At 37.7% G+C, this 25,760-nt stretch overlaps 1 protein-coding gene across 3 annotated transcripts in view; it reads left to right on the forward strand.

Moving 5' to 3' along the window:
• ZNF451 (zinc finger protein 451) overlaps positions 1 to 25,760 on the forward strand; it is a 97,222-nt gene that overhangs the window by 10,258 nt on the left and 61,204 nt on the right. Inside the window, exon 4 of one of the 3 annotated variants that reach the window (XM_066252853.1) lies at positions 696 to 11,602. The exons of the other annotated variants lie outside the window; for them this stretch is intronic. Coding sequence (XP_066108950.1) covers positions 696 to 2,183 — 1,488 coding nt within the window. The 3' untranslated portion in view covers positions 2,184 to 11,602. Of the gene's footprint in view, positions 1 to 695; positions 11,603 to 25,760 lie in introns of those variants that run through there. 3 annotated transcript variants of the gene reach the window in all.

Raw genomic sequence — 25,760 nt, forward strand, 5'->3', positions numbered from 1 at the left:
AGTAAACTTTTAACCTTAATTTCTTTATCAAAAGAACAGTACCTACCTCACAGGGTTGTTGTGAGGATGAAATGAGGAAACAAAAATATATGTATGCTCCTTGAAAACTACAAACCATAAAATAAGCCTATGCAACTGGAAAGTTTTGTTATTCATGGAGAGTGAACGAGAGAATATTTAAAGGGGCTTAAAAGTGATTCTACAATGGAGGACTCTTAGGAAAAACTTTTTCTTTCCCTCAGTGGAACCTTCCCCAAGTTCTCTCTGCAATTATTAACCCCTACTTATAGCCTTAAATAATGTTGAATGGGATTAAAAAAGAAAATTGTTACCACCAATGGTCTCACCACCTCTTCTTACCCTAGCATGGGACCAAGCAGCAGGCCAGGATGCACCACTTGAACTGGGCATTTTTATACTGTCTTTTTGGAGGCAGAATGTGAGGTTAATGCCAGTAGTTGGTATTGGGTCTTTGGGAAAGTGAAGCTTGTGGATTTGTTTTCTGTGATCCCTTGCTGACCTAGAGTGGATTGCATCTTTCATTGTTAATTATAATACATTAAAAAAAAATAATTTATAATACATTTAAAAAATTGAATTCTACTTACTGGACATGCATCTCTGCACTTGAAAGTTAACATATTAAAAGCATTTTTTTTTCTTCCTTGGTTTTCTTGTTCATGTGGATAACCCAGAGAATGCCTGAGTCTAAGGGGCCACCCTCTGAGAATCATCGCCCAGAAATGTGCTCTAGCTGCAGTGTTCCTCTTCCCATTGGAGACAGCAGCTCCTCTGGGAGTTGCACCAGCAGTCCACAAAGGATAGATTCTCAACCTCCTTCTGTTGAGAACCCATTGGAGAACCAGAAAAATGATCAGAATAATTCAGATATTAAGATCTCTGAGACAGAGACACTTAAACCGTCGCAGAATTATGAGACTCTTCCTTCATCTCCTCTTCTGGTCCCCCAAGAATCGTTGGCCTCTTCAGAGGTCAAGGACGATTCACCTCCGGAGTCTTTGGCTACACAGCATGGACAGGATGCCATCCTCTATCTCCAGACACAAGTGGCTGAGATGTCCCGAGTGATACGTGACTTGCAGTCCAGGAGTTGTTTCAGATTTCATCATTCTAGGCCGAGTGAGAACTCCTCAGTTCCTTGGGACATCACCTCCAAGGAAGAAAATTTATCCACAGTTGAAGAAGAAGCTGACTGCAAATCCCCCTCAGCTGATGACAAAGGGCAGCCAGCTGACCCCAGTCAGACTAGTTTCACAGGTCTTTTGAAGAGAATGGAACAGAGAGGCGTTATAAAGAGAGTAACGTTACAGTCTGAAGCAGAATCGTGTGATGGGAAACCTGATTCTGTGGCCTCTAAAAAACGTTTGGTTCCTCCATTGCATCCTCTTCTGAGAATTGCTACCACTGAGGTTTTTAAAGACCCTGCTGATTGCCATCCTTCCTCTTTCATGGGACACAGAGTCTATCCTGTGGCCAAGGATACCTCTCCTTTCCAACCAAATCCTCCAGCTGAGGGCCCCATTGTAGAAGCATTAGAGCACAGCAAAAGAGGAAGCACAACATCTCTCCTAGATTCTACCTCAAAGGAAATGGAGGTCATGGGTTGTAGATTCTACCATGCTGCTTCCATTGCAGCCCGAGCTGCTAGCTACATGGCCTATATGACTCAATATCAGCGTAAGCTCTGGGAAGACATGGAGGATCTGGTCCATGATCCAGAGTTTGATCGTGGGAAAGCAAGATGTATAATATCTGATGGTATGGATGCGGGCCTTTGGCAGCTTTGTACTACTAGGGACATAATGGATTCTGTAGTCAGAGTTATGGCAATGGCAGTAGATTACAGAAGGCAAGCCTGGCTCCGACTTACATCTCTCACAAAGAAAACCCAAGAGAAGATCTCACACTTGCCCTTTGATGGCACTTCCCTCTTTGGACAAGATGTGAATGCTGTTGTTGCAGAAGAAAACAGTATAAAAGAAAATGACTATAAAGACCACAACAAATACTATAACCAACATCGATACTTTTATAGTCATGATCAGAAAGCACATTATCACAATAGAGGGTACTCCAAAGGGGATTGGTACAAATCCCGAAACCACCCCTATAGGTATAGAAAAAAAGGAGAGTCTCCAGAACGTCATGGGTACAAGAATTAATAGCCTGTTTATGTTCAGCAGTATACCCTTCCAACATCCTAAGTGTTTTACTTGCTCTTCCTGATTTAAACAGGATTTGCAGGTAGGAGGTCACCTCAGAAACTGAATGCATGTCTGGAATTGCCACAGCTGATATTTGAATTCTAGATTTATGGAGTGGAATACGGATATAATAAAGAGAACCATGCTTTATTGGCCAAGCGAGCAGTAGAGACTTTTCATCTAAGTAGGGTTGGACAAAGATTTACCCATTATTTCTGGTTCAGATTAAGTCCAGAGGAAGATACTCGGGAATCTGAAGTCCTCTTGTGATTAAAAACAACAACAATAATAAAGATTTGTTCCTCAGGAAAATCTTGCTGGTAACCTGAGGACTAGTACATTTTGGGTCTGGAAATAACCTGCTACTTAAAAGATCTCTCTTTAACACAGAGGCAAATCTTTTCATTTTAATGTCATCAGTGCTTCCTCATTCAGGCCTCACTTGTCAGAGCTTCACAAAATGACAGATCTGTTACAATCTCTCTATATCAGGATGATCAACTCACTAAGAGTCTATACTACTTTCAAGCAGTGTGAGACTTCAAAATCAACCATTAAGAACTGGAATCGAATCAAATTTTGCAAAATCTCTTTTGTTTCCAATGGGATGAGATGTCATCACAGGTCTGTTGTGGGTACCAGCTGGAAAAAGACTATTCTACCTATAGCGTCTCTGTAGAAATTTCATAGTAACGATCTTCATCAAGACTGATGGCTACCGTTAACATCACCACTCCAAGTTACATAAGAGAGAATTCTTTGTTGTTATCATTCATAAACCTTTGACCTAGCAAACTCTCATATCAAAAAGCTGTGAGACCCAGTAATGGTGTTCTCTCAGGATAATCTGGATCTTTCATCAAGATGACCTTAAAAAAACCCACCTTCTAAACAGTTCACTTTGAGCTTGGTAATTCATCACAGTTTAAGTACAAAAAATACATGTACATTAGTGCCCTGAAAATAAAGGATGTTACACCATCCAGGCATGCAAATCTGAACTCTTGAAAGAGCAAGAATTCCAAACATGCCTGACAATCTGGTCCTCTTACTATAATAAAGAGGGATGCCATCAATCAGTGTTATTGAGAAATCCGTAAGATTTTAGAGTATAACTGGATATAGTAAAGAGAAAATCTCACACACTTCTGTTTCTGGATATCTATTTAAATAGTGATATCCATTAATGATTTCTTAAAAGTCTGAAATCAAGACTCTAGTGACATGTTCTTGGCTTATTAGTCCTTGATGTAGTCAGACTCTTACCATGAGATGACTTACTTTTTTGCTCCCTATTGGTTCAGTTAATAGTTCTGCATCATCCTGAAACTAGCAGCAGATACCTCAATTATATATCCCACAGTATCTTTAATCTCAAGGCAGTGGCTGTACTGTATACCAGCCCTTAGATTCTTGTCTTCGCAGCATGACTTCAGAAATGGAGAAAATTGTCGATTTTAGGGGTCTGAATACATGACCTAATATTATTTGCTTGGCAGCCAAAAAAGTTAATTGACTTAATTTTGTAACATGTTTGTGAAACATTGGCATTTTTTCATCTGCTTGATCGAAGTATTTTGGGTTACTGTTAGTGGAATATAACACTGTTTTAGGATTCATTGGGTTTCTATTTCTTGCCATAGTTCTTGTACAATGGTGATCGACAGTTTCCCTGGTGTCCCACTTTTTAATAGTTTATTGGAATCTCTTCCTCCCCATCATAACCATATTCAGCAACATATTTGTGCTATAGAGGTTGAAGAGGCAAATATCTGAACTTGGGAGAACTTATTTTGTTAGATACTTTGAGGGTACTGTATTGGTCCTATTTGTAGATTAAGCCTAAACTACAGTCTTTTTTTTTTTTTTAAGATTTTATTTATTCATTATAGAGAGGGGGGAGAGAGAGAGAGAGAGAGAGAGGGAAAAAAGGGGGGGAGGAGCAGGAGGCATCAACTCCCGTATGTGCTTTGACCAGGCAAGCCCAGGGTTTTGAACCTGCAACCTCAGCGTTTCCAGGTTGACGCTTTATCCACTGTACCACCACAGGTCAGGCTAAACTACAATCTTGATAGAAGAGATTATCTTACAAATTTAGTCAGTTTATATCTTGAGTTAACATTTACCTTTATTTTTCTATATTTCCACAGAGTTTTACCTCTACTCTTTTAGGTTCATTCCAGTGCTGTAGGAAATGTCTTTCAAATTGGACCTCTAGAAGAACATTGATTAACTGCCTGTAAACGGCCTAAGAAATCATACAAGAATTTTATAGTTCAGTACGTGTACTACTCCAGTCCAGTAGTCTCATGTGCCACTGACATGGGAATATAGTTTCTTCTGTGAAAGTACATAAGAGAGAAGGGTAGACCTAGGACCTTGTTCTATAAGGCTGGGCGTACGTGTTCCAAATTAGCTAAGGCTACGTCACACTGCTCCTGTTTTCCATTTCTCTCCTTTCCCTCCCTGAATTAAATACCGGGTCACAAACTTGATGGTTTTGGAGGTATTCTTATTTTCTAGAAATCAAACCAAATTAAATGATGCTTAAAGATATGCTTTTGTTTTGGCACTTTGTTTAATATGCTCTTCCTTTGTAATTTTTCAAATTTTTTTTTTTGTGGTTAAAAAAAGACAACATAAAGTTTGCCATGTTAACCATTTTTAAGTGTTACAGTTCAGTAGTGTTAACTATATTTACATTATTGTGTAGCTCCTTTCTTAACTGTTTCTAAAACAACTTTGCTATTTGAGTCTTCCTCTTGTGTTGGTCAGTAATAAAGCTGAAATGTTGCTTTATCACTCTCTAATTGATACACCCAAGCCTCTCCAGAGAATTTTCCTAAAAGTAAAAAGGTATCGAGAACTATTGAATTGGTGATCATGTAGGTAACTTTTGAAGAGATTTGGCAGTTGAATGGGGATAGGCATAAAATGCTGTAGATTTGGGACAGTTTTTAGTTATAGATGAGTCTCTTGACTACAGAAGAAACGTTATCTTTGTTTTTATTATTTTAAGTCTTTCTCTGGCGTACTTGAATGATGATGGTGTTATAAAACTAAAAATGAGGACTTGGTTTAGGAAGACAGTCCAGTGTGTCTGGAACTCAACTCATAATTAGATAATAAGTTTTCATATTGTGCCTGCCATGTGCAGAGCCTGTGACAATTCTTCATTAGGCCAAATTCTTCTATTTAAACACTTCTAGGTTTTCTAGGAAGCCTTGGAATAATTGCAAGTTTAATGATTTGATAGTCTCAAAAGGGATATGTCTAATGATCCTTTTTCTTCAAAATGTTATTTCTTGACTAGACATAAAAATAAAGTGGAGACAATGGTTTTTGTAGTTACTGTGTACAGTACAGAGAAATACTGTTTCCATTAATTATATGAAGTGCCTTTTTAAATTTTACACTATTGTTTGAAAGTTAACATTTTGATGTCTTGCATGTTGCTAGTAATATGTGAAATTTGTACAGTGATTTTTAATTTTGTAGTTTATTCATTTGTACAATTAATTGCACTATATAAATGTACTCTCCTTCTGAGTGTTAAGTTCATTTTCTATATAGCACTGATGATCCATTTCAGAAGGTTGTAGAGTATGTCCCTCCTTTATTTAAATAACTTCACAGTAGTACATTTTAGTTACTAGCGATTGGCTGAATTTTTTGGGCATTAAGGCAGTTTTGTTTCCTATCTGTAGATTCTAAGGTTTCTGATTGAATCTTTGTCTCATATCTAGCCATGGTAACACAGCTTCTATTTGATAGTGGATGTGCTTACTTGGTAAAAAGAAACAAGGACAAAGCAGTAAATTTGCTGACACTTTATTTTTATTATTTTTAAGACTGACAGCTTCCTTATTATTGTAATTGCTTTTAAACTTTTTTTTTTTATTTTTTTTATTTTTTTATTTTTCTGAAGTGAGAAGCAGGGAGGCAGAGAGACTCCCGCATATGCCTGACCAAGATCCACCTGGCAAGCACACTAGGAGGCAATGCTCTGCCCATCTGGGGCATTGCTGTGTTGCAACCAGAGCCATTCTAGCACCTGAGGCAGAGGCCATGGAGCCGTCTTCAGTGCCCAGACTAGCTTTGCTCCATTGGAGCCTTGGTTGCAGGAGGGGAAGAGAGAGATAGAGAAAAAGGAGAGGGGGAAGGGTGGAGAAGCAGATGGTTGCTCCTCCTCTGTGTCCTGGTCAGGAATCAAACCCAGGACTTTCATATGCGGGGCTGATGCTCTACCACTGCTTATAAACTTTTTAAAATTGTGTGGCAACTTATTTATCAGTATAATCTTATTAGCCTTCAAAATGACATTTGAGGGCAACATAAACTCTTTCAGGCTACTTGGATACTATTTAGTATGTTGCATTAGTACTGTACTAATAATTTACTGAATAATGCCTGAGTAAGCTGATTGGTAATGTTCTTAAGATCCCAATACTTTCAGGATAACCTCTCAGTTACTGTAAACAAGGAGGTTGGAATAGACACAATCCAGAATCCCTGCTAGCTCTACCATTGGACATAGAGTTAAATGACATGGATGAACAGAGTTAAATGCCACATTCAGTATTACTGAGGATATTATTTACTGGGATTCCAATGAAGGTTAGAAATTATGGATTAGATCTTTGTAGAAAGAGTTTTAAAGATTGCAATAACTGAAAACTTTTTTAAAAAGTGTGAAGCATATTTTGCCCGTGACTTGCACTGTTTATATTCCCTTATCTTTTGAAATTGACCATTTTTTACTTAATGTTAGTGGCTAGTGTAAGTAATTACCATATCTTTATGCCTCTTATTTATGTTATTCAGCTGGTCAGATTCATTCTGTATAGTTTTTCATTAGTGGATACACAAACCCATCAGTTGTGTTTTTCTTAACTTAAGAAAATACATAGGTGAGGTTATCAGTAAACTGATGATCACAGCATTGAATGCAAACCTTTTAGTTATTTTTTTCAGGTAGAACAAGTTTTGTAAGCCATTAAAATACCCTTTTATGGAATTTCCCTTCCTGGGTGAATGATAAGAATATTGTTTTATTAAATCTTTATCTTATCAATTAGTAGGCTGATATTTTTGTACAACTTTGTCTTTTTATTTGTTTGACTTTATATAATGAGAACTTTTTTATAGTGGTGATTGAGGTACCTTATAACTGGAAATTATGTTTGCTTCCCAGTTGCCTATGCCTGGAAGAAATCACAGTCCAACCATGTCCTTTTTTTAAAATTTTTTTTATTTATTCATTTTTAGAGAGGAGAGAGAGAGGGAGAGAGAGGAGAGAGAGACAGAGAGAGAAGGGGGGAGGAGCTGGAAGCATCGACTCCCATATGTACCTTGACCAGGCAAGCCCAGGGTTTCGAACCGGCGACCTCAGCATTTCCAGGTCGACGATTTATCCACTGCGCCACCACAGGTCAGGCCAACCATGTCCTTTTGATGTTAGTATATCAGTTAGTTTATTCTTTGTATTGATCTTTTCTTCCTCTTTATGTAACACCTCTTTGTAGAAGAATGTGTGGTCTTTCCTTAATCTCCTTAATGTAGATTATATTTTTCATTTTACCAGTATAAACTAGCCAGAATTTTGATGTGGCTTTGTATTTGTATATTTAAGTACAATGCCTTCAGCACTATTGTAAGAGATTTTCTAGTTTTCTCTTATAATATCCTTTAAAGAAAATAGTAGCCAGTCCAGCCTCTCAAAATATTCCCTAGCTGTTGAACTATTATCAGTTTTTAATGCTTTGTTGATTAATGGTAGTATTGTTTTCTCATTTGTATGTATTCTTTACACAAATGTATTAGTACATACAGTTTATGACCAATTGCATCTTTTCTCTGTATAAATATTTTAGACCCTTCACCATGAGTTTATAGTACAGCTCTGAGATATACTCTATCTTAAACTTAGCCAGTTTTCTCTAGGTCTTAAGGGCTTTCCTGATTTTGTTGAGGTAACTATTTCAAGGGTCTATTAGATTTTCTGATGCCTTGTTAAGAATTCAACGAGTTCTCAGGTTGTCTGTACTTTTAGGACTTTGGAGCTCTCTCAAGTGGTATTGAGTTTTCAGTTAGTCCTGAATATATTCCTTGGTGGAGGTGAAAGTAAATGCTTTATATCTGGTGATAATTTAAAAATTCTCCTTTGACCTTTAATACTTCAAGTGTTACGAATTTTGTTAGTTGTTCCTTTGTAAGACTAACTTTCATATGCTATTTTTTCCCCAGGACTTATCATATGCTTCCTGTTTTTTTTCTGTGACCAAAAAGAGTTGTTCTATCACAGCATTCAATTTTAAGGGCTACAGATAGACCTCTTATTAACTCCCATTTTTATCTATGATGTTTGTGAACCCTTTATCCATAGTGCTTTTAATTAGAGAAGCAACAGTGATGAAAATAATGGGGGGAAAATTCTGTTTGCATCACCAAACAGTTTCAATTCTACAATATTTTTTTAAACATTTATTTACATTTAAGCTTCTTGCTGTTAGGTGTGCAGCCCATTCCTTTCTGTCTTGGGTAGAGTATAGTTAGTTTGTAATTAGTCTTATTTAGAATCTTAGCACAGAGTTGCAAGCATGTTGATCTTTAATAGCTTGTAACTGTGCCTATTTCCTTTAACTTTGTTAAAAATATATTTTGACAGATCTTGGAAGCACCTTGATAGCCTTGGTTTAATTGTCATCTTCCTGCCTGGAAAGGAAGTAGAGGCAAGAACTTTCATTTATTGAGCTTATATTTAATAGTCTCTGTGCTAGTTGCAAGGCACTGTTGAGGCAGAAATTCACCCTTATTTTGCAGATGAGGAAATGAAATTTACCACTAAGCAACTTGCTCAAGTGGTGGAACTGAGCTTTGAATATAGATTTTGTTCCTTCATAGTCTCAAATTAACATTGTACTGGGCTGCCTCCATGTGTTTTTCAAGGTCCCACTCAAGTCTTACCTCTGATAAGCTAATTTGACGTACAATCTTTGTCTTCCATGATATATACTAATCTTTGATATATACTGATCTTTGTGTTTATGTCTGTACTCTCATCCCTTAATACTTGATGTCTTAGATGAACTATTTTACTTAACAGATCAAAAACCCTAATATCTTAGTTCTTTCATTGAGGTTTTACTGTGCTGGACTAAGGTTATTCTTGATGCATCATCATTGGCTTCTCTTTCATATGTTGCTTATTTGCATTCCATTTTCAGCACTGATTGTTTAAGTCATGGTTCTTATCGCTTGATTTTATTTCCTTTTTTCTAGCTTTTTTGTTTGTTACACTCGTTTTGTTTGAGATACACACTTAAAAATTCTTTTTACTGGTAACTTGATGGAAGCGGAGATGGAATCATGCAAAGCACATGGTAGTTGAATTCCAGACGCCTTGGTCTGAGTATTAGCAAGTCACTTGTTTTCTGAGCTTCTGTTTTCCTGCTCTCAAATGAGGCAGTGCCCAGAAGTCCTCTGGAAACTCGAAAGCCCAATATACAGTAGGTTTCCTTTCTTTAGTAGTAGTGTTGTTTTTACCCGTATTAGCAGATTTCTTGCAACTGTGGGATAGTATTGGATATAAATGCAGATACGTTTTAAGATGTATTTAATAGCATGTAATAGTTTGTTTCAAGTCTTCAGATCATGTTTACAATTTATTTTTAAGGCTGAACCATTAAACTATATTGCAAGCCCAGCAATGGACTAAGTCATTGACCAATGTTTAAATTAAAATAGTCTCTTCTCTCAAGTATAAGTTAAGAAGTGTTCATAATAAACAGTAAGAAAATAAAAGAGAATGTAAAACAGCTAGGATATGTAGGTACGTGTATATAATTTTTGACGGGTGGTATTTTTGTCATATTGTGTCAGTGTTGGAAACAATAATCTTTTCATTTGTCAAACATCTTTTTTAAAACTTGCCATGTGCAGGCAGGTAATGGGGAAGGTCTGGGGATACTGGGAGTGAAGAGATTGTGTATTATCTTAAGAGAAAGACATAGCAACATGATGTAATTATCCTGTTCAGAGGAATGCCGGTGATGAAGTTGGGACAGAAGAGAGGTCCATCTAGAGAGGGTCAAGGAAGCTTTTCTGTACAAAATCTTGAGCTGAGGTTTGGCACATGATCAGAGAAGAGTTAGTTGGACTAGTGGAGAAACAGGAGCCAGAAATTCAGATAAAAGAAGGAATCAGTGTGTGGAAGGTCATGGGGAACATGGTGTCTCTGGTTTAAGAATTGTAAGAAATAGCCTTTATTGAGGCCAGACTTGGAGTAGATTAAGCTGAAGAAAGAGGAAACTATATTGGTTCCTACCTATTCAAAGTGTACTGTTTGTGTAGCCTTTACTTGTAAGGTTATAGAAATAGTCTGTCTAGAGGTTTGTTTGTGCCATAATCCATCATAGACATCTAGAGCAATTCTTTTTCTTCCCTGAACTGAGCCAAAAGAGATCTCTCAATCAGTGCACCTCTAGCCCCAGGGACAGGTCAAGCATTGAAATAGAGCTGAGGCACTGGTAGAGAGGAGCTTTGAGGGTGAAGGGGATAATGTCGCTGAAGTGGAATGTGACATCCGTATGGGTGTATAGCTGCATTCTTCAGGACCATCACTTAGAGGCATGTTTTCTCAAAGTAGCTGAATGTGGGTAATTGCCCTGTGTGCTGGCTTACAGATAATTTATTGGTAGATTTGGGGAAAATGAAAATATTCCTAAAAATGTTGCTTCATTGGAGTTTGGAGGTATTGTATTGAAGAAAGCCCTGTGCACTTTGTGCCAGTGATATGTCCAGCAGCACCCAGAGCACATTTTGTCAACTTCCTGTTTGTTTTTCCTCTGGTTTGAGTTTCTTTCCTTGCTGCTGTTGCCACTTTCACCTTTTCTCTGCATAATTCATCCTTTTCTTTTTCTTTTCTCCTGTGCCAGAGGTAAGAACAGTGGCACTCAAGGTTAAAAAGTTGTAACTCCCCTTTGCTTTGCTTTCTTTGCATTATATTAAGAGAAATTTTTAAGTTTCAAGGTTACATTTATTTATTTTTGTCCTATACTGAAGGAGAATCAAAGTCATTCTCCCTAGGAGGGCATTTTTATACGATATAGATATTGGCAGTTTACTCAAAAGACAATACAGGAAGAATTGTACTTAACAGGCTTGATGGTACTAACCTTCTTAACTGACTTAATTATTTTACAGAATGGGGTATAGCTGTGTGTATGTTTTAAAATTTGTTCATATATAAAGCAGATGTTCTGTGTACTGTGTATTTGTAAACAGTAACCAGTTGGGGTGGGAAGGAGATTGCTTTGTACAAAAGGATTGTTTCCTGGTTTGAAAGCTTTGCTGCTGGAAATGGTAAATAAATATTGTACTGCTTTGCTGTGTTTATTTCTTCTGTTCTATCTGTATTTGAATGTAAAATTCTTGAGGAAAATTACTGGTTTTCAGAATGCCATTTGGGATGTGGTTTCACTTACAAGTTGGGCAGAAGAAGCCTCTGGTAAGCAGTGCTTCTGCAGATACAAACTTCAGATCAAACTGTGGGCCAGAACTTGAGCATGAGCAACAGTCAGGCTTTTAAATTTGACTTTGTATGAGGTAATTCAGTTTCAGTAATTTTTTTTTTTTTTTTTTTAAGCAAGAGAGAGAGACAGATGAGAAGCATCAACTCATAGTTGCGACACTTCAGTTGTTCACTGATTGCTTTCTCATATGTGCCTTGACTGGAGGGCTCCAGCCAAACCAATTACCCCTTGGTCAAGCCAGAGACCTCTGGGCTTAAGCCAATGACCATGATACCATGTTGATAATCCCATGTTCAAGCCAGCGACCCCACACTTAAGCTAGTGAGCCTGCATAGGAGCTGGATGAGCCCACTCTCAAGCTGGAGACCTTGGGGTTTTCGACCTGCGTCCTTAGCATCCCAGTTTGAAGCTCTATCCACTGTGCCACCCCTGGTCAATTACCAGGAATTCTCTTCAAACCATGTCCACTAGTCAGATAGATAATCGATTTGCAAAGTTATATATGCCACTTTTGCAATTGGTTGGTCTTTTAAACGTCTTTGAACTTCCTTACAAGGAAGATAACAATGCTGGAGGGAATAATCATCCTCCAGTTGGTGCCTCTCAGACAAATCAGTGCCAGCTGTCATTCAGAGATAACAACAGTAACTAAACTGCTTCTTTGGATTGTTCTGTCTATATTTCCTCTCCTTTTATTCACCCGCCCCCTTCCTCCTACAGATTTCATCTTTTTTTATTACTGACTTTTTAGTAGCCAAAAGGTACCTTGGTGAGTCAGATAGGGAACTGGGTTATTATCACTTCTCTGGATAACAGCTTTTTACAGAGTTCTTTCTCATAGATTTTGTCCCCGTGTAGTACATGGAACAGAATTGCTATTTCACAGAGAGGCCCAGTGACTGTATTCATATTTCCATTAAACAAGTAATATTGTAGAGAATGCTTAATTTTTAAATTTATTTTAGCAAGAACGATAGGGACAGGCAGGGAGAGAGAGAAGAGAGCGTCAGCTCTTCATTGGGCACATTGGTTGTTCATGGATTGCTTTCTCATATGTACCTTGATGGGGAGAGGGGACTCCAATCGAGCCAGTGACCCCTTCTCAAGCCAGTGACCTTTGGGCTCAAGCCAGAGCCCGTGGGGGTCATGTCTATGATCCCATGCTCAAGCCGAATCAGCCTGCGCTCACGCCAGCGACCTCAGGGATTCGAACCTGGGTCCTCTGTGTCCCAGGCCAATACTCGATCCACTGCACCACTGCCTGGCCAGGCTAGAAAATGCTTAATTTGATTATTGTTAGTTACTCAAGAATTAAGCTGCTTTTTAGAAATTAGAAATAGTGATTTTAAAATATAAATTATTTGCTTATGATAAAAAAGCCACAAAATGATACACTATCACAAGCTGTTATAAAATGATAATTTCTCCTGTGAAGCCCTGCTTTTCAGTCCTGAGTTTCCAGAAATTGCTTTACAAAAGCAGAATTGGTACTTTTATTCTCCGTTTTCTTTGACTTGATCTTGGTGAATATTTCTAGAAAGCTAATTTAGTTAGTTATGGCAATAAGAAGTGACGTAGAGGCTCAGCTTTTGGGTGAGTGGATGAGTAAAAAGTAAAGTGGAAGGAAAATCTGCTTGTATTTAATACTTGAGGAAATTTGGATGCAGAAATTCTCCCCAAAATATTACCAAACCAAATTTCACAATAGATTGAAAGGATCGTATACGATGATCAAGTGGAATTTATTCCAGAGATACAAAGATGGCTCATCATGTGTAAATCAGTCCACATGGTACACACCACATTGAAGGATAAACATCATATGGTCATCATAATAGATATAGAAAAAGCTTTTGACAGAATTCAACACTTAGGGTAAAAAACTCTGAACAAAGCGGGCAGAGAGGTAACGTACCTCAACGTAGTAAACGCCATGTATAGCAAACTCCCAGGTAACAATCAACAGTGAAAACTTGAAATCTTTTTCTTAAAGATTAGGCACAAGACAAAGATGCCAACATTTGCCACTTTTCTTCAACATAGTATTGGAAGTCCTAGTCAGGGCAGTTAGGCCAGAAAAAGAAAAGGTATCAAATTGGAGACTGGAAAAGAAGTAAAACTTACTATATGTATATGATGTGATACCATATATATAGTCCCTGACTTAAGATGGTTTGATTTAGTGATTTCTTTTTAATGTTTAATGTATTGATTTTAGAGAGAGGGGGAGAGAGAGAGACAAGAACATTGATCTGCTCCTGTATGTGCCCTGCCTGGGGATTGAACTGGCAACCTCTGTGCTTCTGGATGATGCTCTAACCAACTGAGCTATCTAGCCAGGGATGACTTAATGATTTTTTGACTTTAGGATGGTAGGGCACACTGTTATGCATTCACTAGAAACTGACTATGGTAAGCCATGGTGTTTGGCAGGTTAGGAGTATTAAATGCATTTTTGACTTAAAATATTGCCAACTTACAATGAGTTAATTGGGACATAACCCCATCATAAGTCAAGGAATATCTCTGTATAGAAAAGCCTAAAGATCCCAGCAGAAACTGTTTGGACTAATAAATGAACTCATTAAAGTTGCAGGATAAGAAATCAATGTACAGAAGTTTTATACATCAATAATGAACTTTCAGAAAAAAATTAAGGAAATTCAATTTTTTTTTTTTTTTACAGAGACAGAGAGTGAGTCAGAGAGAGGAATTGACAAGGACAGACAGACAGGAATGGAGAGAGATGAGAAGCATCAATCATTAGTTTTTCATTGCGTGTTGCAACACCTTAGTTGTTCATTGATTGCTTTCTCATATGTGCCTTGACCGTGAGCCTTCAGCAGACCGAGTAGCCCCTTGCTGGAGCCAGCGACCTTGGCTTCAAGCTGGTGGGTTTTTGCTCAAACCAGATGAGCCCGTGCTCAAGCTGGCGACCTCGGGGTCTCGAGCCTGGGTCCTCTACATCCCAGTCCGACGCTCTATCCACTGCGCCACCGCCTGGTCAGGCAGGAAATTCAATTTTTAATTACATCAAAAAGAATATAATAGGTATAAATTTAACCAAAGAGATGAAAGGCCTGTACACTGAAAACTGTAAGACATTGGTGAAAGAAATTAAAGAAGACACAAATGGACGGATAAATTCATGCTCATGGATAGGAAGAATTAATGTTAAAATGTCCATATTACCCAATACAATATACAGATTCAGTGCAGTTCCTATCAAAATTCAAACAGCATTTTTCATGGAACTAGAGTAAGTAACTAAAATTTGTATGGAACCACAAAATACCTCAAATAGCCAAAGCCATCTTGAGAAAGAACAAAGTTGGAGATAGTACACTTCCTGATTTCAAAGCTATAGTAAAATATACATAGATCAATGGAACCAAATAAGGAGCTCAGAGATAAGCTCATACATTTATGGTCTATTTATGACAAAAGACAGTCTCTTCAATAAGTGGTGGTGGGAAAGCTGGGCAGCTACGTGCAAAAGAAGGAAACGACCACTGTTTTACATCGTACACAAAAATTAACTCAAAATGGATGGAAGACTTGTATTTAAGACCTGAGACCATAATAAAACTCCTTGAAGGAAACAGGCAGTAAACCCCTTGACATCAGTCTTGGCACTAACATTTGGATTTGACTTAAAAGCAGAGGCAACAAAAGCAAAAATAAACAAGTGGGACTATATCAAACTAAAAAGCTGTATAGCAAAGGAAACCATCAAAATTAAAAGGCAATTTACTGAATGGAAGAAAATATTTGCAAATTATGTATTCAGTAAGGGGTTAATATCAAAATAAAGAAATAGCAGAAGAAATTTGATTAAAAATGGACAGATGATAAAGACTTTTGTTCCAGAGAAGGCATACAGCTGGCCAGTGGGCACACAGAAAAATGTTCAACACTACTAATTATCAGGGAAATGCAAATCAAAACCACAGTGCAATATCACCTTACATCTATTAGAATGGCTATTATCAGAAATACAAGAATAAGTATTAAGAAGTGGACAAAAGGGAACCCTCATATACTCTTGGTGGAAATGTAAGTTGATACAGCCACTACATTAAATAGTATGGATCCTGGCCTGTGGTGGCTCAGTGCATAAAGCATTGACCTGGAATGCTGAGGTCACCGATTCGAAACCCTGGGGTTGCCTGGTCAAGGCACATATGGGAGTTGATGCTTCCTGATCCTCCCCCTTTTCTCTCTCTCTGTCTCTCTTCTTTAAAATGAATAAAGTCTTAAAAGAAAAGAAAACAAAAAAACAGTATGGAGATTCCTCAAAAATATAAAAATGCCACTACCACAGGATCAAGCCTTTCCACTTCTAGGTATTTGGGGGGAAAAAGCCTGAAACGACTAATTCAAAAAGGTATTTACAACCCCTGTGTTCATTGCAGCATTTTTTACACTGACCAAGGTATGGAAGTAAGTGTCTATTGGTAGATGAATAAAGAAAATATGCATATATACACAGTAGAATAGTACTTAGCCATTAAAAAAAACCCCAAAGAAATCTTGATATTTGTGACAACATAGATGGATCTTGCAGGTATTGTGCTAAGTGAAATAAGTCAGAGAAAGACAAATTCCATCTGATTTCACTTGTATGTGACTCTAAAAACAAAACTGACAGATATAGAGAACAGATTGGTGGTTATCAGAGGAGAAAGGTGTTGAGGGATAGACAGTGAGTGAAGGGAGGGTCATTTTAATGGTGACAGATGGTAATGACTTATTTTGTGGTGATTCCTTTGGTATGTAAACAAAGATCAAATTATGATGTTGTATACCTGAACTAATGTAATGTTATATACCAATTTTACCTCAAAAAATCAGTATAAAAAGAAGAGAAGCCTGACCAGGCGGTGGCGCAGTGGATAGAGCGTTGGACTGGGATGCGGAAGACCCAGGTTCGAGACCCGGAGGTCGCCAGCTTGAGCGTGAGCTCATCTGGTTTGAGCAAAGCTCACCAGCTTGGACCCAAGGTTGCTGGCTCCAGCAAGGGGTTACTCAGTCTGCTGAAGGCCCGCGGTCAAGGCACGTATGAGAAATCAATCAATGAACAACTAAGGTGTCGCAATGCGCAGTGAAAAACTAATGATTGATGCTTCTCATCTCTCCGTTCCTGTCTGTCTGTCTCTGTCTATCCCTCACTCTGACTCCCTCTCTGTCTCTGTAAAAAAAAAAATAAATAAATAAAAAGAAGAGAAAATATTTGAGAAAACTTATTCAAGAGAACTTTAAAAAGTTTTATGAATTTATTGCAAGTTTTTTCAGCATTCAATATGAAGGCTAGCTTTTTTTGTTGTTTCATTTTTGTGTGTTTTTTAGCAAGAGAGAGTTAAGGGAGAGAGTTAAGAAGCATCGCTCATTGTTGTGGCACTTTTAGTTGTTCGTTGATTGCTTCTCAGATGTGCCTTGACCAGGAGCTGCAGCTGAGCCAGTGTCCCTTTGCTCAAGCCAGAGACCCTTGAGCCCACACTCAAGTCATATAAGCCCGTGCTCAAGCTGGTGACCTCAGGGTTTCGAACCTGGGACTTCAGTGTCATAAATTGACACTATCCACTGCACCATCATGGTCAGATGACTTGTCCTAATTCTTGATTAATATCTATTTCTTTTAGGCTTGGAAAATGATCTAATTGTATAATAGAGACAAAGACCTAGGGGGAAAAATAAATACAACTTACTAATAGATAGTGTTTCTTCTAAATACAGAATTCGGCCCTAGCCAGTGTCTCAGTGGATAGAGTGTCGGCCCCAGCATATGGATGTCCTGGGTTCAATTCTGGTCAGGGGATACAGGAGAAGTGACCATTGGCTTCTCTCCCCTCTTCTCTCCTTCTTCCTCTCTTGCAGCCAGTGGCTCTATTGGTTCAAGTGTGGTCCCAGGCACTGAGGATAGCTCTGTTAGAGCATATCAGCTTCAGGTGCTAAAAATAGCCCAGCTGAGCATTGGCCCCAGATGGGGTTGCTGGATGGATCCTGGTCAGGGTGCATGTAGGAGTCTGCCTCACTATTTCCCCTCCTCTCACCTAAAAAAAAGATATAAGATATTCATCTCTGTATAAAGGTTAGATGTTAAACTTATATATACTTAAAGATTTATTGATTTTTAATGAAGGAGGAGGGGGAACAAGAAGCATCAACTCATAGTTGCTTCACTCTCGTTGTTCACTGATTGCTTATTGCAGGGTCCCCAAACTATGGCCCACAGGCCGCATGCGGCCCCCTGAGGCCATTTTTCCTGCCCCACCGCACTTCCGGAAGGGGCACCTCTTTCATTGGTGGTCAGTGAGAGGAGCATAGTTCCCATTGAAATACTGGTCAGTTTGTTGATTTAAATTTACTTGTTCAGCCTGACCAGGCGGTGGCACAGTGGATAGAGCGTCGGACTGGGATGCAGAAGATCCAGGTTCGAGACTGGAGGTCGCCAGTTTGAGCGTAGGCTCATCTGGTTTGAGCAAAGCTCACCAGCTTTAACCCAAGGTTGCTGGCTTGAGCGAGAGGTTACTCGGTCTGCTGAAGGCCCACAGTCAAGGTATATGAGAAAGCAATCACTGAACAACTAGGGTGTCGCAACGAAAAATTGATGATTGATTATTCTCATCTCTCTCCGTTCCTGCCTCTCTGTCCCTATCTGTTCTTCTCTCTGACTCTCTGTCTCTGAAATAAATAAATAAACATTAAAAAAAACTTGTTCTTTATTTTAAATATTGTGTTTGTTCCCGTTTTGTTTTTTTACTTTAAAATAAGATGTGTGCAGTGTGCATAAGGATTTGTTCATAATTTTTTTTATAATCTGGCCCTCCAGCGGTTTGAGGGACAGTGAACTGGCCCCCTGTGTAAAAAGTTTGGGGACCCCTGGCTTATTGTATATGCTTTGACGGGGCAAGCCCAGGGCTTTGAACCAGTGACCTCAGCATTCCAGGTCGATGTTCCATCCACTGCACCACCACAGGCAAGGCTAACATATATTTTCTTATTTTTATTTTTTTATTTTAGTGAGAGGAGGTGAGGCAGAAACAGACTCCCACATATGTCCCGACTGGGACCCACCTGATAAGCCCACTAGAGGGTGATGCTCTGCCAATCTGGGGCCCTTGCTTTGTTGCAGCCATAGCCATTTTTTTAGCTCCTGACGTAGAGGCCATGGTGCCATCCTCAGCGCCCTGGGCCAGCTTGCTCTAATCAAGCCATGGCTGCAGGAGGGGAGGAGAAGAGAGAGAGAGAGAAGCAAGAGGGGAAGCGGTAGAGAAGCAGATGGGCGCTTCTCCTGTGTGCCCTGAGCAGGAATTGAACCCTGGACTTCCACATGCTGGGCCGACACTCTACCACTGAGCCAACCAGCCAGGGCTAACATTATATTTTTATAAGGCATAAATTAGTGATTTAAACCAAATCCATTATATTTTCAAAAAAGAGATTGAGCTTCTCAACCCTTCTTTTGTCCTTATACAGCAGGGTTCAGGAACCTTTTTGGCTGAGAGAGCCATGAACGCCACATATTTTAAAATGTAATTCCATGAGAGCCATCCAACGACCTATGTACCTTAGGCATTATCCAATAAAAATTTAGCGTCCCGGAGGACAGCTGTGATTGGCTCCAGCCACCCGCAACCATGAACATGAGCGGTAGGAAATGAATGGATTGTAATACATGAGATTGTTTTATATTTTTAACATTATTTTTTTTATTAAAGATTTGTCTGCGAGCCAGATGCAGCCATCAAAAGAGCCACATCTGGCTCGCGAGCCATAGGTTCTCAACCTGTTATACAGTCTTGTTCATTAATAATTGAAATTTTGTTAATTTTATTACATATGCTGATTGTATAAAAAATAGATTGCATATTAGAAAATAGAGATAAAAAAGAGAAAACTCTCAAGACAGAAATAAATATTAACATTTTTTTAGCCATCTAGATTTTACCTATTTTTACATAAAGAAGGAATGATTAAAAAATTAATAGTTTTCACTTAAGAACAAATTATAGAGAAAAAAGGCCTATTTTGTATAGATGATAGATTTATTTATTAGTGGGACTTTGTGCCATGTTATCATTATTTGCCTATTTAACAATTTTGCATGCTATATTTTACAGTTCATATAGCAAATCACAGGTTCACAGCAATGTTAGAAATTTTAATAGTTCCCAGGAAATCTTTGTTAGCTTATTAATCTTGATTAGTAAATAGAAGTATTAAATACTTTGGTGAAAACTGGAATTCTCTTTGGATGTGATTCCTGACCTTTTATACTCAGGATTGTGAGTCATGATCAGAAAGAACTAGCTTAAAGTTCAATTGAATTTATTTCCAGTTTAAATTGGTTATTGGTTTGTGCAGCAGAAGAGAAGTCAGGACACTGCAACTAGTTTCCACAAGGTTAACTTTGCTCAATATGTGACTGCTAAAGGAAACTTAAAGTATGAGTTTTAAGATTGTCTCTATTGTTATGAAATGATAGTGTCCATTCATATTAGTTCCTTTTTATTAAATACCCCTACTTCACAAAATAAGGTAATGGTTTATCAGGCTTGACTTTTTTTCTTTCCCAATTGTACTGACCCACTGAGTTCTACTATTCCATCTTAGATGTCATAAGAAAACCTTCTTATTTTACTGTCCAAGTTATACTTTATTTTTAGACTTGGAATTTTTGCTATAACTCTACTGAGCTACATTAAAAGATAAACAGTCCTGCTTGACCAGGCGGTGGTGCAGTGGATAGAGCATCACACTGAGATGCGGAGGACCCAGGTTTGAGACCCTGAGGTTGCCAGCTTGAGCAAGGGGTTACTCGGTCTGCTGTAGCCCCATGGTCAAGGCATGTATAAGAAAGCAATCAATGAACAACTAAGGTGCTGCAACAAAAAACTAATGATTGATGCTTCTCATCTCTCTCTCTGTTCCTGTCTGTCCCTATCTATCCCTCTCCTGACTCTCTCTCTGTCTCTGTAAAATAATAATAATAATAATAAAAGATAAACAGTCCTTTAGAACAAAAGAATTCTTGCCTACTTTCTCCTCTATATGCTTAACTTTCATGGATATGTGTACTCAGATTTAACCAGTATCCTTAATCTGACTGCCATATTTAGGGCACAACCCAAATTTGCTTTGCAGATGTTTTGCTTCAATTTTTAAATAAAAATGTAGATACACTTGAGAAAAAAGAATCTCTAGTTTCCAGATGTGAGTACAGATAGGATCTCAGGGAGAGGCTATATTATATTAGACTGGCTCTTGAGGTTCTAGAATAGCTTTTCTTCTTGTACCCAGTGTGACCCTCATTTTGTAACTTTCCAACTCCTGATCACCCTTGGGTGTGTGTGTGTGTGTGTGTGTGTGTGTGTGTGTGTGTGTGTGTGTGTTTCTGTTGGACTATGTCATTTAAGCATACGTCTGATTTTTATTTTAAAAACCTATCATTTTAGTTGAAAAATAAAAAGGATTTCATAGTAAATGAACTAGAATTTGCCATTACTATTTCTTGGCTTTACAACTTCCCTAATTCTGTTACGATCCCACAGAACTTCCTCAGTGGGAGGGAAATGGGTACAGAAATGATGCAGAGTGTGATTCTAAAATATAGGCAAATAAAGACCCTCCCTTCTCCAGTATACTTAAGACTTTCCTGTTTTTCTTCCAGAAAATAACTGAGTAGATTGTATTTTCCTGCTGATCATTTGCTATCATTGTGGACTCTTTAATATTATTCTACAGTGGTATCTAATGCAGAAGTTAGTCTAGGGTGACCACAGAAAATGCTTTAGGAAGGATTATTCTGAAGGTCTTATAGCTGCTAATATTCTAAATAAAACTTAGAGAAAGCTTATTATTACCATTGAGAGCCAATTCCACGTCTAGCTTAAAAAGTTACAAATTGACCTTTCTTAGAAAAGATCTGGGGACCTAAATGTTTATTTAACTCTAGGCTTTGAGAGAGATTGGCAAATCCAGACTAAGAACAGTCATAGAATTTTGTGATTTTGCATTAAATTACAATTCAGCGTTTTGGCACCAATGGAACCAAAAACTATAGTGGCCCCTTTCATCTTAGTTCTTCAGGAAACATTGAAAACACTCATCTAGCCTGAAATCAGTTCACTTTCTGCACACGTTCCTGACAAATAATAGCATAGCTTTGGTTCCACAGTTGGGTCAGTTACAGTGTGGCCTGTTGTATTATCCTTGCAATCTGACAAGTTAAAATTTACATTTCTGAATCTACTGATTCTTTGAATTACCTGTTATACTTCCATGCAAAATAAAGCCTTCTGTAACCCAATGTTACGTAAAATCCCTAATGTGCCCTTAATATTAATGATCCCCCTGTTTCTCCAGTGCCAAATGTGTTCTCACAGAACCACACAAGTGTGTAATTCAGAAAGCCCTAGAGGCCACTCTTCATATTGGATCACTAATAATGGAAATCCAAGGGACGTGGCTTTCTGGAAAGAGTGAGTGTTCATAGCGGACCTATTACTCAGGCCTGGCATTAACCAGCAATCTTGATCCCCAAATCCAAATTTGTGAGGGAAAAATTAGGCCCTGCTTCATGTACTTAATTTTCCCCCTGATTTAAAAGAAAACTTTTTTTTTTAAACATTGAGTCAGATAGAGGGATAGACAGACAGGATCGGAGAGAGATGAGAAGCATCAATCATCAGTTTTTCGTTGCGACACCTTAGTTGTTCATTCATTGCTGTCTCAAATGTGCCTTGACTGTGGGCCCTCAGCAGACTGAGTAACTAACCCCTTGCTTGAGCCAGAGACCTCAGGTCCAAGCTGGTTAGCTTTTGCTTGAACCAGATGAGCTTGAACCAGATGAGCCTGCGCTCAAACTGGCAACCTTGGGGTCTCGAACCTGGGTCCTTGGCATCCCAGTCCAACGCTCTATCCACTGCGCCACCGCCTGGTCAGGCTAAAAGAAAACATTTTTATTTTAAGTACTTTAATTTTGTTTTTAATTTTTAAAGTGGCAAGGGTTTCAAAGTTAAATTTTTTCTTTTTCTAGCTACCATTTTTTACCTCTGCCGCAGCAAATTGTCTTCTAAGTCTGCTTATCTGCTTCTAATGTAGATGGCAACCTGTTTTTTGTTTTTTCGCTTTGAGAAGAAAATAAAAAATTGTCCCCTTAAATGAGAAGGAAGCCAGAAATTCTAAATGTCTTTTGTTTTCTGCATCAGGACTATTAGATCTTTTGAGCACTTCAGAGTCATGAAAAATAAACAGATCAGAATTAATTGGAAATAAAAGAAGTAATATTTTTATTGACATAGTTAAATAAAAGATAATAGGCTACTGATAGCTAAATATAAAAAAAGTAATTGTAACTAAAAATACCAATAGGTTTTATTTATTTTACCTTCAAAAGGTAATGTTCTAGGGCTCGAGATTAATTTTAGAATGAAGCCAAAAATACACCTGAACAAATGTTTAAATGTTAATTTAAGGGCAAAGGGATTAAAGTTTTAGGAGCATACTTATATTTTGTGACTAAGTGAATTACTAAAAGTATTTCCCATTGGATGTATAATCACTGTATTTCTGACTTTTTCATTTAACCAGAGTATATTTATAATTAATAAATTAGAATAATTAATTGTGCTTTAAAGTAATCTTAAGAAGAATATAAAATATGTAAAATCTTCCTGAATGAGTATAACTTCAGTAGTAATTAGGAATGGGTATTTTGTTGTGGCCTAGTGAAAAGTTAAATGATAGTGGGATCAATTCAAGCATAGCTCTTTCTGTATTAGTAATAGTAATACCTTAATCTGTAACACCGTCTTTTTCCTGTCCCCAGAAAATTCACATCATTGTGACATAACACTTTTTGTAAGTAAACACTCATTTATACCTTGTCTACCTTCCTTGTGTATTAATATGACCTTGGTGTACTTGGCCTCCCAAACGTGACTTTTGCTAGAGTTTAAAACCTAAGAAATGTTATCGCTACTAGGAAAACTAATACACTCTAGCCCTATGTTGAAACATTTTTAGCTTCCATAAATTAAAATACTTTTAGGATCTATATAAAATTTTCTCAAGATATACCTACATTTTAAATAAAGAGATATTACTTTTTTCTTTTTCTGAGGAGTAAATTTAACTTGCCTTGACTAAAGGATTAGAGCTCAGATAGCTTTTTATGACTATTTGTAATAAGCTACATTATACCGTGATTGTGAAAGGACATTTTGAAGTTTGTAGAATGTCAACTACTACAGTAGTATAGGCTTACAAAGTGGTTGGAAGTTAGCTGGGACTACTGCTATCCGAAGTGATCCTTTGTGTATTTCTTATTGCAAAGATGTAGCCTCATACTGAAAATACAGATTCGGCCTTTTATATGTGCTTACTTCAATGGAACTTTTGTGTACTTGGAAAATCACACCTGCTGTTGGCCTTGGTTGATACAACTCTACTATTCCCCTTTGATAACATTTGAATTGTACTTATATGATTGATTTGCCTAGAGAAATATTTTAGATAGTAACCCAATTTTTCTAATAGAAAATGATTTTAACTTAAGACTGTATTTTTTTGAGAAGTATTTTCACAGAAAAATTGAGAGAAAGGTACAGAGATTTCCCATATATTACCTGCTCCTAGACATGCATAACTTCCCCCATTCTCAGCATCCCCCAATATAGTGGTATATTTGTTATAATTGATGAATCGACATTAACACAGCATTATCACCCAAAGTCATTAGGGTTCACTCTTATAAATCTGCGGACTTGAAAAATGAATAATGACAGGTATCCATCTTTATAGTACTATACAGAGTTGTTGACTGCCCTAAAAATCCTCTGTACTCTTCGCACCCTACCCCCCAGCCCCTGGCAACTATAGATTTTTTTTTTTACTGTCACCATAATTTTGCCTTTTTCAGAATTTTATATAGTTAGAATCATGCAGTACATAGCCTTTTCAGATTAGCCTATTTCATTTAGTGATTTGAATTTCAGTTTCTTCCATGTCTTTTCATGACTTGATAGCTTATTTCTTTGTAGCACTGAATAATATTTCATCACATGGATGTACCACAGTTGATCCATTCACCTACTAAAGGACATCTTGGTTACTTTCAAGTTTGGGCAATTATTCATAAAACTGCTATAAATATCTAATTATACAGGTTACTTCACCCCTAATTTCATTTAATTGGCATGTTTTTCTTAAGATCATATTATCTGTGAACAAAAGAGGATTTTATTTCTTCCTTGATTTGTGATTTGGTATCTGATATTGATTTGGGGAAATTCTCAGTTATTATTGCTTAGAATAATATATTTGTTCTCTTCTTTCTTCTAGTATTTCCATTTAGCATGTATTATATCTTTTGTAACAGTTCTTGGATATTGCTTTGTATTTTTCAGTCTTTTTTTCAATTTGTCTAGTTTGGGAAGTTTTTGTTGACATATTCTCAAGCGCCGAGATTCTTTCCTCATCTGTGTGCTGTCTTACTAAAGAGCTCGTTTAAGGCATTCTTCATTTTCGTTAGAGTGTTTTTGTTCTCTCTAGCATTTTGGTTCTTTCCTAGGATTTCCATCCCTCTTACTTATGTTACACATCTATTCTTGCATGTTGCCAGCTTTTTCATTAGAGTCCTTAGCATATTAATCATAGTTGTTTTAAATTCCTGATCTGATTATTTCAGCATCCCTGCCATATCTGCCATTCTGTTCTTGCTCTGACTCTTCAGATTATTTTTTGCATTTAGTATGTATGCCTTGTAATTTTTTGTTGAATGGTAGGCATTATCTACTAAGTAAAAGAAACTGGCAAGTAGACCTTCAGTAATGTAGTGATATGATATGGGAGAAGTGATGGCGTTCTTTAGTCCTGAGATTAGGTCTCTGTCTTTGTGAGCCTGTGTGTCTGGACCGTGAAATTCAGCAGTGCTTCTCAGTCCCTCCCTTCAGTGGGGCAGGCTAGTTACAGTGGCCTGGACTGGGGATTTCCTTCT

This window comes from Saccopteryx bilineata, chromosome 1, assembly GCF_036850765.1.
Source record: "Saccopteryx bilineata isolate mSacBil1 chromosome 1, mSacBil1_pri_phased_curated, whole genome shotgun sequence".
In the NCBI taxonomy this organism is placed as follows: Eukaryota; Metazoa; Chordata; class Mammalia; order Chiroptera; family Emballonuridae; genus Saccopteryx; species Saccopteryx bilineata.